This window comes from Cyprinodon tularosa, unplaced genomic scaffold, assembly GCF_016077235.1.
Source record: "Cyprinodon tularosa strain WSP-4 unplaced genomic scaffold, ASM1607723v1 ctg176, whole genome shotgun sequence".
Classification (NCBI taxonomy): domain Eukaryota; kingdom Metazoa; phylum Chordata; class Actinopteri; order Cyprinodontiformes; family Cyprinodontidae; genus Cyprinodon; species Cyprinodon tularosa.
Window position 1 is genome coordinate 293,604 of NW_024038582.1, and position 19,790 is coordinate 313,393.

General features: G+C 38.9%; 1 protein-coding gene across 9 annotated transcripts in view; it reads left to right on the plus strand.

The window, feature by feature from the left end:
• LOC119781377 (IQ motif and SEC7 domain-containing protein 1-like) overlaps positions 1 to 19,790 on the plus strand; it is a 153,271-nt gene that overhangs the window by 125,826 nt on the left and 7,655 nt on the right. For 7 of the 9 annotated variants that reach the window (XM_038281802.1, XM_038281796.1, XM_038281804.1 and 4 more), the window contains 11 exons: positions 9,509 to 9,788; positions 10,864 to 12,140; positions 12,624 to 12,785; positions 13,379 to 13,501; positions 13,800 to 13,966; positions 14,728 to 14,867; positions 16,684 to 16,713; positions 16,852 to 16,977; positions 17,066 to 17,165; positions 17,306 to 17,467; positions 17,719 to 17,895. In XM_038281802.1, the coding sequence (XP_038137730.1) occupies positions 9,509 to 9,788; positions 10,864 to 12,140; positions 12,624 to 12,785; positions 13,379 to 13,501; positions 13,800 to 13,966; positions 14,728 to 14,867; positions 16,684 to 16,713; positions 16,852 to 16,977; positions 17,066 to 17,165; positions 17,306 to 17,467; positions 17,719 to 17,895 (2,744 nt within the window). Of the gene's footprint in view, positions 1 to 2,094; positions 2,459 to 8,987; positions 9,122 to 9,508; positions 9,789 to 10,863; positions 12,141 to 12,623; positions 12,786 to 13,378; positions 13,502 to 13,799; positions 13,967 to 14,727; positions 14,868 to 16,683; positions 16,714 to 16,851; positions 16,978 to 17,065; positions 17,166 to 17,305; positions 17,468 to 17,718; positions 17,896 to 19,790 lie in introns of those variants that run through there. The other 2 variants (XM_038281801.1, XM_038281799.1) reach the window with 2 other exon arrangements.

The following is a 19,790-nucleotide window of genomic DNA, read 5'->3' on the forward strand; positions in this document are numbered from 1 at the left end:
ATACTTATCCTTTTCTGCTTTGTCTCTAATTCTGAATCTTTCATTTAAAGGCTCAGATGAAAACAAGCGACAGAAGGTGATCATTTTAGGAGTTCAGGCCTGTAATTACAGGAATCTTCCTCTGGGGCTCGAGTTTGTGTGTCTCTGTTTAGATTGTCGGTGTCCCTGTAAACTGACTGCATGTGGGAGCCATTCCCCATGTTTTTTTCTTGCTGGTGTCATTGCATAGAAAATACTTTTGGCTGGGGGGGGCAGTTTTTCCCCAACCCCCTTGTCTCAGAGGACTGATTCATCTGTGGGCTGTGAAGTCCAGCAAATAGGGATGTCTGAGAGAGGCCTGATGCATGTTAGGCATGGGGAGTAGATAGTCTAGCCTTGCAGATATGCTACTATTCAGGAGGCGTGGTATATCAGGTCACGTTACAATGCCAAACTTGAATGTTATTTGGATCTTAAGTAAGAGATCAACCCACAGTAATGTATGATTGTTAGGTGGAGAGAAAGGTCTTTATAACATTTTATAAATAAAAATATGAAAATTGTTGAATGTGTCTGTTTCCCTTTAATAAAAACCATGGAAACTAAGTAATTTCATGATGCACCAAATTAAGCTAAATCCAAGTATGACTTAATCTCTTTATTAATCTGTATGACGGCTTTATGGACACCAGGAAAAACATCAGATAGATCTGGGAGAAATCTGTGGAAGTGTTGGATTTTTAAGCAAGGTAAGATTTTAAAATTTTACAAAAATTTTACAAAAATATAAAGACTCGACACAAATCTAAAGCTCAAAAGAAATGCGGTCTGTCTTGAACTGCCAGACCGTCCAAGGAAAGCAATAGTCAGAGAAGCAAGGCTAAAGCTAACTCTAGAAGAGCAGTAGAAGTCTGCAGCTCAGGTGAGAGAATATGTCACCATGACAACAGCTGTCCAGATGATGAACAAAGCCAGGAGTTATGAAAGAGGTGCAGGAAGAAAGCTTCTGCTGAAACTAGTCAAATGATATGAAAATTGGTAATATGGTCTAATGAAACAAATTTACTTCTTGTTCAGGTTAGTAACTATTACTCAAAATCGTCTTCAACACATCATTATAATGAAACATGAAGGTGGCAGCATCATGCTGCAGGGAATACTTTTCCTAAACTGGGGAAGAGAAGCTGCTATCTGCTGGATGAAGGTTCGTCTTCCAACAGGACACCCAGCATAACTTAAATCCAGTGCTAGAACTGAATGGTGTTTATCCAATCATAGTGGAGTATAGTAATGGCCCAGTCAAAGTTTCAAGTGCTTCTTAGCCACACTTTATCCAGCCTGTTTTATCATGAAATATTTATCAAAGAAATTACCAATAATGCTCTATTTCTATCATGTTTCCTGTGCAGATCCTCTGCCATCAGCTAATAACAACTCAAATAGGTTTAAATTAGAGGAAACCAGATTTTCGCTCCTCATGGGAGCAAGATGCCATTGTATACCAGACTTTATATTATGTTTTGTAGAAGTTCCCACAAGAAAAAAATCAGCTGATTTAAAATAGACTAACTATAAACAGGCTTGAGGTGGACCATTTTCAGAGACTTTTGCTGTGAGGAGATAAAAAAAATCTCCCTTGGCCCTTTTTCTTCTGCCTTCTTAGACCTGAAAGGTTCTATTAATAGAAATCCTCTCTATTTGCTTTTCTAGCCGGCCCCCTTTTCTTTTGTGTGAATCTGGAATACTCTGTTTTCTTCTGCCCATATAGAAGCTGCATCCTCTTGCCGACACCCCGTCCATGCATATGATCATCCTTTAAACCTATTTGCTTATACGCTTTCTCTTCCTTCCTTTATCTCAAACTCTGCTCTCTGTGCTTTTGTTTTGAGAACATGCCTGAACAAAGCTTTTTTCTCTCTACTTCACCTGCCCACCCGATCCTTTGCGTCACCCATTCCTACATGGTGTTTGACATCAACAACGTATTTCATCCAAATGCTCCACAGCTTCCAGTCCTGTCCATTCACACCCCCTTTCCCTGCACCCCGCCCCCTTTCCTTTACTGCTCAGGGCCTGGCAGACACTCGCACACTCCCCATGTTTCCAAGCCTCCACCCCCCTGAAACTCCTACCAGCCCGGCGCGCTGAGGAGATAGAGAAAGAAAGACAAAAAGAGAGAGCTGACTTTGCCTGTCAGAGATTGCAGACGGCCACTTAGCTCTGACTTAAAGGCCTATCATCCACAAGACAGGAAAAGCAATGGGAGTGTTGGAGAACTGCAGTAGGCTGCAGCCTGACGTAGATGATGGTTCTGAGAGGCATCTGTTTGTTGGAGCAACGTTTTAGGCAGTATGGGGATTCATAAGGGAACCCACTAATGTTTGAAGTACATCGCCTTGTGATTGCCAGCCAGCATGTGGTGTTTGCAATGTAACTCAGAGAAGACTCAGTCGCTGCTGGAACTGGAGCTAAGGGGCTGGTAAGACTGATAGAAAATATTAATTGTGCATGTATTTTCTTAAGTGATGTTGTATATTTTTTTTGTCTTTGAATGAACACACTGGACTTTTTATCCTGTTTAAAAAAACGGAGCAAGGTCCGCTGTTGTATGACTAGTATATAGTAAAGCTTAAAGATCCTTTCAAATGTGTGTCCCTGTTTCCAGGTTTGACTCCCTTTCAATGGAAAACAGATCAGCTCCCTGCTCTGAGTCACTGAATATGTGTGTTTAGTCTTACTGTACAGGATCCATATGGGAGCTGGATTGCATCGCATTCTTGTGGTGTTTTGTGGGCCCCCAACTAACTTTGAGCTGCTCCATAGCATGAAAGGTTCAAGGACAGGTGCCAAGCATAGTTCAAGGGATAAGCCTTGTTATTCTCTTATAATGAAGGCACACTTTGTTGTTGTCTGATCTTGTCAAAGGGGAGGAGGAGGAAAGCCTTGATCAGACAAAATGAGGTCTGGCTGTTAACAGGAGATTAGCACTGATTTCTGATTGCTTCCAAAGTGTGTAAAAAGTGTCTACAAACCAGTAACTTAGTCCTGCTAGTAGCACGAGCATATATGCAACATCTCTGCTTCATGAATATGTAATGCAAAAGAATGTCCTGTTGTGTCATTAACAGATGGTCACAGCTAATTAGCCACTGAAAAATAGGAACAAATATTTTATTCAGTCATCTTTTTGTTTTCATCTTAAAATTGATCAAAAATTATATATGCTCTTTTTAATACCTTTACTGAGCACAAAATAATTCTTGTTTGTAAAACCTAATTATATATGAATAAGTTGTGTTTAAGGAAAACAAAAACTCATGCATCTTGTCTAGTTAAGGAAGCAATGCAGAGGACATTTTTGAAGCGTGATAGTAATAACAGCGTTAATAAAAGTACATATATTCATGCTAAATTATGGTGTTCATATATCATTCATATGGATACGGTGACAAAAATCATAGTTAGATAGAAATATAATCTAAAACACATTACACCAAAATACAAGTGAGTGACAGGTACAAAGAAGGGTCATAATTCATGAACTTTGCAACTGCTCTTGACATTTAAACTTGCTTATTCTTGCCCTTAAGGGTAATATTCAAATTCAATAAATTTTTAAGAAAAAAAAGAAAAAAATTTGAGACACAGTATGACTGCTCAAAAGCAAGAAACCTGTTGCAAAGAGATAAGTCATAAAACCATGAATAACTTGACAATCAAATGTAAACTGAGATTAGTGGGTTTATTTTATTTTTTTTCAAGGTTACATTATTACAGATTATTTCAAAGTGTAGACTTGTGGAAGAAATGTATTTCCCTTCTGTAATACCAACTTTCAAACAACCTTGACCTGAACTTCGAAATAATCGTTCACAAAACAATGTTCCATTTGAGTGACTAATCCACTTTTTTCTTTTTGACAGTATTTGGACAGTCTGTGGTCTTTCCTATCATTCAGCAGTTACTTATGTCTCTCCAGAGATTCAGCTTCTGCTTTCTGGTAAAAATAGCAGCCAAAAGTCATGTGTGATCTTTACAAAAAAACTCTAAGTTTCTCAAAATGAAGCGCACAACTGACAGTAGTAATCAAGCACCACTTGTAATGAGACTCTGGTTGACTATTTACAGTCTGCACCAATCTCTCAAGAGCAGCACCGTCGGTCTGCTGGCCAGCGCTGCATTTTCAGTACACAGCTGGGTCAAACTGTAAATTCTTAACATGCTCCTCTTTGGGTTTTTATAGCAGCTGCACGACAGTTCATTAGTCTTCTTATTGGAGCTTATAAAATAGGTTTGCCTCTGTGTTCATCAGCAGGTTCACCCTTTAATGATGAACTTGATGTTCACGTTCTACCATGTGTTCTCTCAAGCTTCTACCTGAAAAGTTTCCTCACGTCCACATCTGTGTGCTGAGACCTGCTGGGTGCATCTGTATTTATGAGCTCTCTGAGTCACTTTGGAAAGGGAGAAAACATCTGCTTTGGTGCAGCTCCGTCTCCACTGCATGTGGGGTAAGGGGTGTTACCTAGAGGTACTGTTTGATTTTTATTGAGAGGGTCACTTAACTGCCTGTGTTTATATACATGCATAAAGAAAACTGCTATCTTTGAAAAGCAAGGTTAGAGGGGGGCTATAATTATGGATGCACATTAGTGGTGCACAAAATAGGGTTGAATTTTTTCACAGCTGATACCGATCCGTAGAAGTTAGACCATCTAGTGCCTGTTTATGAGGCTCATTACAGTGTAATAGATCATGAATTTAGGTGTCAGCTACTGGTGATCACCACTTTCAATCAGCAGAATAGAATGGATGAATTAAGAGCAAGAATATAAATTAGGAACACAGAAATGCAATCTAAAGTACTCTTCACTAACTACCATTAGAGAGTAAAAGATTAGAAAGTCAAAAAGGTCAAAGTTTGTATGCTTTGCAGGACCTGTTGTCATAAAAATCTATTGCATACATTTCAGACAGTCAAAGAAAGCCACATTTGGTTTTATCGCCTGAACGTTGAGTTACGGTTTTATTTGCATTGAGAGGATCGTTATACTGCCACTTTACTGCATTATAATACACACATAAAAAGCAAGGTTAAAGGTCATATTTATGACTCTTCAAAAGAGATCTGTCGAATTGGTTCTTTTGTCACTAATTCATTCAGCACAATGTCTACTTAGATATATTAACATTGAATATAATTAGAAATGCCAATTTTACTCATAATAGTGTAATTTTAAAAGTAGGATTCATTCAGCATTTATCCCTTGATCCTAATAAAACTGTGCTCTCCATAGTTTTCAGCAGGCTTTACATTCTCTTGGTGACAGGTGCCAGTTTTTTTAGTTTTGTTTTTTTTAGTTAATTGGTCATTCAATTAGTGAGTCAACTAATTGAGAGAACTATTTAATTTGTTTTTATGAGGTACCTTTTTACCCACTTGATACAAGAAGTCATTGTGCTTCTTTGGCAACATTTCCCCTGAGCATACACTGGGTTACACTATACAGCTGCTTCCCTCTCCATTTCCTGAAAAAAGAAGCTGTGTTGAATGGTTTTGTTAAATTTTGAAAAGTTTACCATCAGTTTTGTAACTTTAGCTTTGTCACCAAAAAAAAAATCAGATTTTATATTTAGATATTTTTCTTTATAATATAAAGTTTTTCCAAAAGTATGTTCAGACCTTTCCTAAATGTTTCCCAGAGTTGTCAGTTTGCAGACGTCTCTGTGACTTTGTTTAGGAGCAGCATTAGTTCCGAACTGTAGCTTGCTCTGCCTGCACCTCATTAGCTTTCTTCTTTTCCCAGAACTCCTGTAGATGTGACTCCTCTTTTCCGGGATGTCGGAATGTTTCTCCCTGAGGTCCCACTGATGGAATGGGTTGAGGCCTGGGCAGGGGCCTAGGTCTGCTCACTCAGGATGTTTGTAGGGGAAGAGGGTGATTGTCTGGTGCCCCCATCCCCCCACCCAACTCCTCCAAATCATTGAATCTGAAAATCACTGCCAGCCGTGCTGCCGTGCTTCCCTAGATTATAAGCAAGAGGCACTCCTGCTGGGTAAAGACCCTGAAGGAGGGACAGTTGTTGTTCTTGAGCTTCCCAAACGCTTTTTGTTTTTTTTGGACTTTTTTCATAAGCAGTACAGTTATAAACAGAAGATGATGTGCACATTACATCACTGCTTCGTCGTTCGGGATCTCATTGTGCTCTGTATATGTTTATGTAACGTCTCACTTACTGCTCCCTCAATGATGTCCAGCTTACTCAAAGTCTCTTCCATTTTCCCCTCAAACATTCATGTCAGCTTTAAATATAAACTCCAGTATGTCTGCTCCCCACTGCTTCCCTCCGTTTTCTCCATCATGAGGAGCTGACCTCACTCTGTCAACTATTTAGTGACCTCAGAGCAAAAAGCACCCCAGACTTTCTCTTATTTTCTTACTTTACCACGTACCCACAATCCCATATTGTCTGGACACTTGGACGATTGAATGCGAGGCAGAATATAAGCACTGGAGTGAAGAAAGAATCTGACCCACAAGCCTCATTTTGGAAAAATACAGGCTGCCTTGCAGCTAGTTTTGAGTTAGCATCATAAATGTGTTTTTTGACTTGATGGAGTGAGAACGCACACCCAGAGAATGTCTGCTACACTCTCATTTATATTAAACTCAAAGCTTTGTCGCGTTACATAAATTCTGTCTAAATATGATATTTAATAGATTTACAGTGGTACAATTCAGTTTATTTAGCAGGCAGCCTTTATGCATTTCTTAAAGAACTTTAGATAAAAGCCATGGTAATAAGGTCAATTTGGTTTTTATTGGAGTTTCCATCAAATATATCCTTTTTGTCTTAGTCAGACCTTAAGACCTTCAGTGACAAAAATTCATATTCTCACTGTCTGAAACATACAGTCTGATCTATCTAAAATAAAGAATTAATTTAAGGTATGAATTGAAATTTTTTTTTCGGTTGGCCTTTTTTTACGCTTAACATGCTTACCTTTTCAAAAAATGTGTTTTAATGTGTGGAAAACAGTTTTAAGTTTCACTGTTGGATTCCATAATAAAATAAAATACTGACTTTTACCTTGATATAGAGCACACATATTTTTGCATTCTTCTAGTATAGGCTGCACTACTATTGGTTTAAAGGCTCCTCTCCTACCTTGCAAGATTACAGGGGGAAAATATATATACATGTGATATATTTCAAGATATAAAAGCAATGCTTGATGCATTTATTGAGTAAGAATAGTGTAATTCTTAACAAGTCTATCAAGATTGAGGTCTCCTTTACTTAGAGCCTGTATAATAACCCTAAGAGATCCCAAATTAACCCTTAACTTCTGATATACTAGTAAACAACTGAGTGTCAAACCATCCACAAAATGTTAGCCAGTGTTGCTTGAAAAAAGTGCCATTAAACCTAAAAACCTCACTGTTAACCCCCATTTATCCACAATTCTAATTAAAGCTCTATTGAGGGACATAGAATTTCAGAAACTACTTCTGCTGTATTCTGGCTTCTCGACAGAAGGCAAGGTGTCAATTATAACTTGCAGAATAGCGGCTTTGCAGTTTGCTATGACAGATGGCTGGAGAGATTTGTCCCAGTGGTGATTATGCAATAAGGTTGGATTTTCAGCAACTTGTGGCCACTCTGGTGTTGGTCCAGCAGTGCAAAAGCATCTTTCTTTTACGCTGTTATTGTTTGCTGAATCACAATAAAACTACATCTACATGCTACTTTAGAAAGAAACTTAACAAAGTTTAAGCTTTTAAAAGACCGACAAATAAATTCCACAGCTAATTCTAAAAAAATATATACAATCAAATCAATAATTCTAATGGTTGCTTTTTGTCAAAGTAACATAATTGTGGATGATAGCATGTTGGCATAGTAAATAAATAAATACTTGCATATGCACCATTCTTTTTATTAACAACATTGCCATTTTGGTTGTCTGTGGCATCTCACCTCAAACTTTAAAAAATTGTTTTGCTTTTTACCCATCCTAATGTCCTTTTAAATATAGTCAGTAAAAAAATGATTTCAATGTTTTAAAATAAAAAAAAAGTCTTTAAGCCAATGGAGAAAAGAAGGATCTGAATAGAGAAACAATATAAAAAATATGACATATCAGTTTTTTTTATATGCAAGTAAAAATCAATACCATGTGCTCACCTTCGGTATAATGTGAAGTGTTTGTAGTTTAGCATTACTGCCTGTCAGGTGCTTTTTGTTGTCTTTGCTGACGGTAGACCACCAGGATTCTTGAAATGCTTCATGTTTATTTCTGAAACTAATCAATCCATTTTTGGTTCAGGAGTAAAAAACTGTTTGACAACAGAAACAAATTATTTACGACACATGTTTTATGTGTGTGAATTACAAACAGTAAGAATCAGGGAAAGTTTGGGTCCACTACCACAAACATCAATCAAGTCTACTTCAGAGACTTATTTTCTTTAAAGCTGCATTAAGAATTAAAAAGACTTTAGTTTTCATTATTCTGCCATGCATTGCAAATAAATAAATCTGCTCTTGGATGAACTGAAGAAGTTCATGTGCGCATCTGGTCTTTGAAGTTATGCAGTTCCCCCTTTTCCCCCCCTGACGCTGGTTTCTCTTGTCTGATTGGCTGCTGCTGTTGCTGAATGTTGATTTCAGGCCTCTCTAATGAAGGAAGTAGATTGTGTACACTGCATGGGTGTGCCAAGTTCCAGTTCAAATACATTTGGCTGTGAGTGAACCGTGGGCACTCTATACTCTGGTACAGAGGGGATGTTAGTCTCTTATGATCGATTGAGCAGATCAGCACCTCATTCAGCTATATCTCCACTTGGATCTCGGGAGGTTGGATTTACTCCACCCTTCTACTCTAAACTGGACTTTGTAGCGTGAACTGGAACAGCGTGTCGTCACTCCTGCAAACATGATGTAATTACCCACTGGTCTCTGATTGGCCCTTAACTTTGCATAAACTTTGGTTTCCTGGAGGAGCCTCTGTACTCTGGACTTTACTTGACTGAAAGAATGGTGGACAAGATATGGAGGAAGAGTTGGCATTTTTTTGAAAACAGACGTTCTTTTCGCACTAAGCAGTCACCTCGTAGGGCTTCAGAGCACAGGAATGTGTAAGTAAGAAAGAAGCCTTCAAGAAACCGAGAGGTTTCATTTTAAGAGTGTTTACGTGGCATTTGTGTTTTCTAAATAAAACGTTTTTAATGAAAGTTTTTACATTATCTTGAATATGACGTTCAATTGTATCAGACAGACTTTAAACTAATAATAGGTGAATTTAAACACAGATGTCATGAAAAATTGCTGCTTCTGTTTCTCTTGTCTCTTAGTAAAATATCTGCTGGTTTCAGTACCTCATTTGAAAAAGATTATCATAAATCCCTATAGTCAACTTACTTTATGCTGTAAAAAATCAGATTTTAATAGTGTCAGACACAGTCTTTGAACTTTCATTGTCATTTCTTCTAAAATGTCTCTCCATATCTTTGCCCTGATTGCAGTGTGGAAGGAGATGGACGGCCAAGTGAGAGCGGCCCTTCCTTGGACGGCAGAGCCGGCTACGGCCAGGGTCCTGTAACCCACGGCTCAGCCATCAGCCCCGACCGATTTGACGGCCCAATTTACGGCCACGGGGTTCAACCCGGGCCGCAGAGGCCCCGTCGGCCTAAACTTCAGCACTCACAATCCATCCTTCGCAAACAAGCTGAGGAGGAAGCCATCAAGCGGTCTCGTTCACTTTCTGAGAGCTATGAGCTCTCAGCTGACCTCCAGGATAAACAGGTATCTCTCAAGGTTTTCCAAACTCATTATTCTTGTTAAGGTTCAGTATTTTTGCATGATGCTTAAACAAGTTTCTGACAACTCGAGGAACCATATCAGCCATGTTATCATTAGCTTTAAGAGAAAAATGTGCTGATGAAAAGTTTAAAATTAATAAAACAGTTAAACTTTTTTTTTTGTTAGGACCCAATTTTATAAATATTTTTAAAAAAAATTGGAAAAAAAAAAGGTTTTCTTTTCTTTCCAAAAGCTTAGTGTTAGTCTGCACTACCCATTAAAAAAAAAACTGGTTTGAATGTCAGGGATCAATGCTATGCAGAAACACCAAGTTAGGTCCAAACCTTAACCATCGTTGTTTCGAGTTGTGGGACAATTGAAAAGAGGAGCGACGTCCTTCTCCTTTACTCATTCCTCCCTATGAGTGGTGCTAGTATTTTCGGTAGTAAGCCATCTTATCAACTTGACAGTGCCATACATAGTTTAACAGTTTGAATCGGGATAGTGGTCAATAAACATAAACACAACATAAACATTGACTTCAGTTTTGATTGTTAATATCATAATCAACAGTTCAAACAGCATCTAAACTATGTCAACGCAAACATAAAGGACAAGATTAAAAAAACATCTACGCTGCTGCATTCACTTTTGCATTAGTATGCCAGCATTTTCCTGCTCATTGGCCCTATCTGGTGGTTCCTGGGTTGTTCATCCATAGCTAACTTCCGTTTTTTTCAGAGACTAAATGTGGATGTTAGAGAATTAAAGTGTTTGGAATTGAGGCTTTTTACTTCTTCTTTACTTAAAAGACAGACTTATTTTTTTAGAAATCAACCAATTTAAATTTCCTATATTTCATTTCTGCTTTCCACGAGAGCAGCGGTTAAATGTATGGCAAATCTATTCTGCATAACTGATATTTATGGGTGTAAGTTGTCATCAGTCTTTATTTGAATTTTAAATTTTATGTTGATTAAGGAAAGATATTTAATGTGTTTAAGCTTTTCTCCCCAATTGTTAAAATGTTTGAATAGTGGTACAGACCTAAATTTATTTTTCTCCCTTCTGTACACAGGTGGAAATGCTGGAGCGTAAATATGGCGGACGGTTCATAACCCGGCATGCAGCTCGCACCATTCAGACAGCCTTCAGACAGTACCAGATGAACAAGAACTTTGAACGTCTCAGGAGCTCCATGTCAGAGAACCGTATGTCCAGACGCATTGTTCTCTCTAACATGAGGATGCAGCTTTCATTCGAAGGCCCTGAGAAAGTGCACAGCTCATACTTTGAAGGGAGGCAGGTGTCCATGACGGAGGATGGCACCCCTCTGTCAATGGTGCAGTCTGAACGTGGAGACGTGGAAGTCCACCAGCAGCCAAACATGACGTCCCACCCACCTCCGCAGGCTGACCTGACGGATGCCATCACAGAGCTGGAGGATGCCTTCTCCAGGCAGGTTAAGTCTCTAGCAGAGTCCATAGATGATGCGCTGAACTGTCGCAGCCTTCAGGGGGATGAGGGCCCGGACCCTGAGGCTATGGGCTGCACAAACATACAGGGGGAAGTACCCTATCCGATGAAATCCCATCGCAGGCCCGCTGGAAGGATACGTGATGAAACTGTTGCATCGTATAGTGACGTTACATTGTTCATCGATGAGGATGACATGTCCCATTCTGCTGCTCTAAGGTCAGGAGAACAGCCCTCTAGTACAGAATCAGACTTGCGGCTGCAGGCAGTAAACTCTTCCCAAGAGTACTGGCCTCTTGACTCTAAAGATGAGGGTCGTGACACCGACACAAGCTGTCGTAGCACTCCTTCTCTGGAGTGCCAAGAACAGCGTCTTAGAATGGACCATCTTCCTCTTTTGACCATAGAACCTCCTAGTGACAGTTCAGCAGAGCTCAGTGACCGCTCTGACCGCAGCTCTGTCAAAAGACCGCCTGTATACGAGCCTCACGGCCATATTGTGACATCGTCCCAGGCGAGCCCCAAACACATTTCTCACGGACCTCCGCCACGCGCCCCATCCCGTGACGACGATGCTCCTCTGCGCCATCGCCACCGGCAGCTAGAAAGCCATCTTGCCATCAATGGCTCGGCAAACAGGCAGAGCAAATCGGAATCTGACTTCTCAGATGGGGACAATGACAGCATCAACAGCACATCAAACTCAAATGACACTATAAACTGCAGCTCTGAGTCCTCGTCGAGGGACAGCCTGCGAGAGCAGACGCTAAGTAAGCAGACCTACCATAAGGAGACCCGAAACAGCTGGGACTCGCCGATATTCAGCAATGACGTTATCCGCAAGAGACACTACCGCATCGGCCTCAATCTTTTCAACAAGTAGGTACTCAGCTGTGATTAAGCAGCTGCCTGACTCTTGATTGTAAGTACATAGAATATGCATAGACCTACTATCCACATGCCTTTTGAGAAGCTTTGCTATATAATTTGCATCCAGTTGAGCATATAAAACAAAAAGCCAAACCAGACACTTTGTTTGTATTATGGAACAGATATTTATTTCAGACATTTATTTTCTTTAATGAGAGATATTGTTGATTAAAGGTTTGAAAAGATAGTATTCAGATATGAAGCTGTTAATGCAATTAACCAACAAACTATGAAGACTCAATTACCAATTAAAACTGAATGTATTATTTTGCCCATCTCAATTTAATGCTTGTGTGGAAAAAAAGATCAACAAGCTTTCCTCAAGAGGTTTTCCAGAGGAATTTCCTGCGCTCCAACAGTTACAGATCGTTCTCTGCTGTTCTAAAATGTAGGATTTAAATTGTAACATCTTGCTGCCGGTTTGATTTTCAGGAAACCTGAGAAGGGCATTCAGTACTTGACTGAGCGGGGATTCATCCCTGACACGCCAGTCGGTGTTGCCCACTTCCTGCTTCAAAGGAAGGGGCTCAGTAGGCAGATGATTGGTGAATTTCTGGGAAATCGACAGAAACAGTTCAACAGAGACGTCTTGGAGTAAGTAGGACTTTTTTCCCCCTTTCCTTTGTAGTTTTGCCAAAAAGTGTAACTTTTGGAAGCCAATTTTAATTCAAACCTATTTAATTATAGTAATAACATTTTTGTGTATATCTTTATAATAAACAAAGCTTCTGATTAAATGTTTTATAGCTCACAAAGAATTGTGTTGTTCCTTTTGTTTATTTTTAAATCAGATTCAAATCGTAAATCGTAACCTAATTCTTAGTCAAGTGTTTCACATGGACAAAAAGTGGATGAGGAAAAATACATACAGTAGTTTTGATGGTACTCCCCCAATATCATCGTCTATCAACTCTAACAAAAGTTTAAAGAAATTTAGCAGCCACAAAGAAATGCTACCAAATGGTAGCAGTCAGTTTTTGTTTACTTGGTAAAAAAAAAATATTTATTTGAAAACACTATAGGAAGAACAGATTTAACTTGGTCTTTATTAATTTCAATATTAGTTCTTTTTTGTGTGTTTTTGTATAAAATATATGTTTTATGGGAATTGTACCTGTTTTCCAGAAACATCAGTGTCTGTGAATAACTTTCCATTTGTCCATCTGTCCTCTCTCCTCTCGTGCCAGCTGTGTGGTAGATGAAATGGACTTTCAGGGTATGGAGCTGGACGAGGCCCTCAGGAAGTTTCAGAACCACATCCGTGTTCAAGGGGAAGCTCAGAAGGTTGAGCGGCTCATTGAAGCATTCAGGTTAGACTGCGAGCTACCATTTCACTTAGAAATAATAACACAAATCACCTGTAAAGCTCTCATTGAAAAACTAAAAAGTAAAACAGACCAGTCATTACATTTCAATACATTATAATTCTATCTTTCGCCTTTATTGTTTGTATACTTTTCAGTTGGCAAAGAGAACCTTTTCCAGCATTACTTCTGCTTTCCTGAAACAGTGTTGAATATATTTCCTCACCATTCAAGGGATTTGATCTGTGTGTGTGCTTTGTTTTCTGAAAATGGTTTGTAAAATGATATGCTTTCACATCTTTAGCCAGCGGTACTGCATCTGTAACCCCACGGTGGTGCGTCAGTTCAGGAACCCTGACACAATCTTCATTCTGGCCTTCGCCATCATCCTCCTCAACACTGACATGTACAGCCCGAACGTCAAGCCAGAGAGGAAAATGAAACTGGAAGACTTCATCAAGAATTTAAGAGGTACCAACAAAAAAATAAAGATGTTTATTGATATACATAAAGGTATTTTTGGACATATATCAGCATATTTCACACAACCTGGGCCTTGTAACCAAGTTAAAAGGTTCCTGTCCTGTTCTTAGATAAAGTAATCTGAACTAAAGTGCATTTGAAAAAATTGAAAGGAAAAAAAAATGTAAAATGTGCTTTTTAAAAGCCTACTCGGGGTTCTAAAGTACTGCTACCTCTCCTTTCATTAAAAGCAGAAATATAGAACAATCTGAGACAATCAGAAAGAGGCTGCTCCACCATGGTCACCCTATATGTTTCACCCATTTGTGGAACGCTGAGTACTAACTGTCCTGCAGCAAAAGTTGCATTTTATTTTGCATTAAAAACCTGTTCCCAAATTACTGAAATTCAAACATTAAATATATGATAACATGTGTCCATGGTAAGGTTTGCTAGAACTGATGCTATATGTGGTTCCTACTATTGTTTGCTATTCTAATCTCTAGCGTAGCTTCCTTTGTTTTGGGGAAACGGCTGTTATGAGTGGGTTGTGAAATTATGCTCATAGGTTCAGTTTTGATCTAAATTTATTCCATATATCTTTACCAGGAATTCCAATAATATGGATGTTTGCTTTATCAGCAGTTGTAACCTCCTCTAATTAATTTGCCTCGCAATGTATCTGTAAAGTTTTTGTATTATATCTATGTAAATACATTCTTCTTTCACAGACCTTTTCTTAAACTGTCTTCTACAATGTTAACTTTCAGGGGTGGATGATGGAGAGGACATACCCAGAGAGACTCTGGTTGGCATCTATGAGAGGATTCGTAAACGAGAGCTAAAGACCAATGAGGATCACGTGTCACAAGTGCAGAAGGTGGAAAAGCTCATAGTGGGAAAGAAACCGGTAAGTAATGCTGATTGTTTTGCTGTTGAGAACATAGAGATTTTTATATAATCATGTTTCTTCTTTTGGCATTATAAAGTTTGAACTTAGGGCCATTTTAATAAGTTTCCTAGTTTTTCTCACAGTTTAGCTGTTTTATTTATAATTTAAGTCTCTTCCTTTTTTCTTTTTGGAATGTTCATAAATTTGATCCACTATTTGTTCTATATATGGATAAATGGAGTTAGAATTTTCTTTCTCAGTTTTAGCCCACATATTTCTGAGTTTGGGAAATGGAAAGAAATAAAGTCTAGGAAAGTTTTGCATGCCTTTGGCGACTGTTGTGAAATTGCTGGCATGTCCGGATTTAGACCTTCATGCTGGTGATTTTAACACACCCAAAGCCCTTGAGAGGTCCTGCCCACTGCAGTAGTACTGATAAAACAAATGGTAGCTCGCCACCATCTTGATGCCTTACAGAAACTATGAGATTGAAGAGAAAGGTAATACAGTAGGAATGCTGACACACACTGAGGCCAGTGCCGTTTATTTTTTTATTATAAACTATCACCAAATTTGGACCTGCATGAGCTTCATCCTGTCAGCAGTGAATGCAGCTAAGTTTTATTCTGCTTTGTTCATCATGCAGTACAGCCTTTGTCATGTTTAAAGCTCAAAACTGTAGATAACCTGGGCAGCTATGCAGGGGAGGCCTGGTTTGCATAGGAGCAGTTTTTTAAGTCTAGGTTGAACAAGAACTAGTTCAATATTCAATTCAATTTTTAAAAGCTGTTTTTGTTCAAAGCTGTATTTGTTCATGTTCATAGTTCACCACGTAATGGTGCCTGGAGAGAAAAGGTTGCAGTGGTTGATTGGGTTGAAGAGTAGATTCCTTTATCAGCTTTTCTCTAATATGCAGCTGTTACACACTGATTGCTGCAGCGCTTTGTATTATCCAGGTTTTGACAATTAGTGGAGAAGTCTTTATCATACGCTATGTCTAAAGTTAAGAGGAAGTCATAAAAAAAAAAAAAAAAAACTCTGTTACTCACAATGATTTTATGCATGTGTTTTGGCTGGGGCCGTGCACACACTGAAGCTCTCACCTTGGAAAGAATGTAAATGCTTTTGTGCTGAAAGCAGCAGAAGGTTGCCCTGAAATATTTGCAGTTGACCTCCTTTGTTCACTCCTGATTACAGTGTTAATTCCACTCATGATTATGTTTCTGCATTACATTGCTTAAAGGACAAATTATATTCAGAGCAGCGTTTTGGGCTAATATTATTATTATTAATATTCCACTGTACTAGAAATAACAAAATGCATTAATACATAAGCTCCAAGTTTCAAACCTTTCCCCCTCAACTTAAGACACTTGTTATTGAGTCTGATTTGCCTTAAAAATAAATTGGTCTAATATTTATTATAGTTTTCTATTTGTTCTTGTTTACCCCTATATTTATACTACTATTGTGCCGTAGAATTATATTTATTTATTTATTTTAATTTATGCCCACTTTGAGCTGTTTAAGGCTAACTATGGACTGTGCCTTCATGCTGCCTGGTATTGAACTATTATTCCGTTTGGTTTCTCTTATGGCCGAAGCAGTTTTATTTATGATGTTCAAACACAGAAAATAAAATTCTGTAACAAAATTGTTTTAAACAGACATTTTTACTGAACGAGCTGCAAGAGTGAGAAATAATATTGAAGGCCAAACTAGAAATTGTCTTTTTAAAGTATTCAGGTCCAAGATTACCAGTTTTGCACAGTTTGTTAAGAACGATTAACTGGAAAGTAACTACAGTATGTGACATTTCCTGCCCTGTTTTTAGATCGGATCGCTCCACCATGGTCTTGGATGTGTAAGTAACCTATTTATCATTCTATCTGAATCTTCCTTGTCCAAGTCTGTGTAAAACGGTTCTGTTTCCTATTAGTTTGTAGACTGAGGCCATAATAACCTCTAGCATGTTTTTGGGGGCTGTGTTTTGCCCTCTTAGGTGCTGTCGCTGCCTCATCGCCGTTTGGTGTGTTACTGCCGCCTGTTTGAAGTGCCAGATCCAAACAAGCCTCAGAAGCTGGGCCTGCATCAGCGGGAGATCTTCCTGTTCAATGACCTCCTTGTGGTAAAAGCCCTTTCCTCTTTCCCCCTTCCCTGTTTGAGCTTTTGCACCCTTCCAATCCAAAACCAACAATCGCTTTGTTTCCTTTTAGGTAACAAAGATTTTCCAAAAGAAGAAGAACTCAGTTACGTACAGCTTCCGACAGTCCTTCTCTCTGTACGGGATGCAAGTCATGTTGTTTGAAAATCAGTGTAAGTGTTCCTTATGATAGTGTCTACATCACAGAGGTTATTGAAGTTGGTATACTGTGCAGACCTTCCAAAGTTTGGAGGAATTGACACCTTAAATTAATCTGACTGCTTTATAAATCGCTTTTCCTCTCATTTTTTAGATTACCCAAATGGAATTAGACTAACATCAGCAATACCAGGTGCAGACATCAAAGTGCTCATCAACTTTAATGCACCCAACCCCCAGGACCGAAAGAAGTTCACAGACGATCTGCGAGAGTCAATTGCAGAGGTCCAGGAAATGGAGAAATACAGAATAGAGTGTAAGCTGCCTTTTTGGCCCATCCCATCCCCCCTCCCTCTCTCTTGCTAAATGAAATAGAAACTGAGCATGGTACTTATTATTCAGCTGCCTCAGTTTATAAGCAAGTAGATTACAAGAGCTCACAGCATGGTTCAGTTTATAGTGGACATGCAGAGCTGGTGTTACAATAAAGAGCAGGAAGTTGAAAGATCTCTATGTCAGTTAAGTCTTTGCCATTAACCCCAGTGTCTCCACGGTTCATTTCCACAGCCGAGCTAGAGAAGCAGAAGGGGGTGGTGAGGCCCAGCATGTCGCAAAGCTCCGGCCTTAAGAAGGAAGCCGGCAACGGGGGCATGAACCGTGCCAGTCTGGATGACAGTTACGCCATGGGCGAGGGCCTGAAGAGGAGCGCCCTCAGCAGCTCCCTGCGGGACCTCTCTGAAGCAGGTAGAGATTAAGCATAATGCTTGCCTTTTTCACGTTCTTTCCGCTGAGAGATTTAAGGGGATAAAAATAGCAAAATGTTGTGTCACTGCACCATACATTGATTTTTACAGTTCTCTTCGCTCGGAATCCATTAACTCACTCTGGATAGTTTGGTCTAGAAGTTGTTGGATATTGTTACGATTTACAGTGTCTCGCAAATGTATTCATACCCTTTTTATTTTAAACAATTTTGAAAGTGAACCGGAATACAGCTGTGCAATGCATTTTGCTGTTATTCTATCTGATAATGAAACACAAATTTGTGCATATTTGAAAGGAAATATAAATATAGTATCATTTTCCTATTGAAAAAAATCGTATATCAGAAATTTCTGTATTTGTGTTTAGCCCCCTTTCCTCGGATAACCCTGCATAAAACCCAGTGCAACCAATTGTTTTAAAAATTCACCTACAGTAGTTATAAAATAGGGGCAGGGTATGATTTAATTTCTTAATCTACCTGGAGGAAACAAAATCTGCACATCATTCTTGAGACACCATCCCCACTGTTGGGGTCAGCAGCATCTTGCAGTGGAGAAATGATGGAGCCAATAAGAAAATAGATTTAGTACTGGGCAGCACTGGGAAATATCTGTAAAAGAATCAAGACCAATTCCGTTTTTAACTGGATGATCTTAACCGAAAGAAGGAATAAACAATATTGATCATTGTTCCAAACTCCAGGCCTCGACGGCAGCTGTCCTGAATGTTTTAGATGTTTCCTACTTCATCACACCCGATTTCCATTTATGGCTGACTAATCAGTTTGCAGAACTGCCATAATTCGAATCAGTTGTAATGATATCTCAAACTTGCTGGAAACTGGTCCTAGTTAATATCAACATATGATTATCTGATTTAATGCTCATGAGAAGGTTCTGATCTAAATCTTAGTTAAAGTGTGCACGTCTGTGCGTCTGACTGAGCTTGGCCTTTTTTTTTTTTTTTTTTTTTTTAGTAAGAATGGAGTAAAGCATCCCAATCTATACTTGCAAAGCTGGTAGATACATACCAAAAAAGACCTATAGCTGTTAACAAACCACTTCAGTTATGTACTACTCTTGTCTAGGTGTCTCACATCAAATCCACAGCACTATGTCTGCAATATATTGTTTCAAGGGGCATGAATACGTTTTTAACACACTGTATTTAAGAGCTGATGGCCTGTTTGAGTAAAGGTTGAACAAAGGTTTTACAATTCATTGCTGATAAATAAGGAATCTTGGGCAGTCCTCACTCCTTTTTATTTCTATAAATTTCTTTCTCACATCTTACCATTCTTATAATTGCTTATATTTTGGTCCCAGCATTGCTGCATTCCTAATTTTGTTTTCATCCTAAAACATCTAACAAAAACAGCATTACATGTTACTCCGAAATCCCATGCCGTCTCCTTTTTACCTGTTAGCAAACACCAGTTGAGCAGTTATTAAGATAAAGACAGCCTTTGCATCAAGAATCATCTCATATCCATGTATTTCTGTGTGTATTTCTGTGCCTTACAAACAGGAATACATGTCATTCATTGCAAATAACTGCTGAAGTTATCAGGTGAAAAACTTGATAATATAATGAAATCCAGTTAGGGGGTCTTCCTCACAGTTCTGAAGATGAGATTTCATGTTGTATTGATCGACCCTGTGTGGGGAAGCTCCAGGTCAGGGAGTGAAGGAGTCCATAGACATCCCTCTGCCCTCCTGTCTCCAGTGTTTTTCCTTTTTTTTTCTGTGCAGGGAATGGCATGCTAGTGGGGTCATTTTTGTTTGTTTTCTTTTCTCCATACTCCATTTTACATGTATTTTACTGTCCATACACATCAGGTATTTCCCTGTTCATGTGTAATTATTGGTCATATA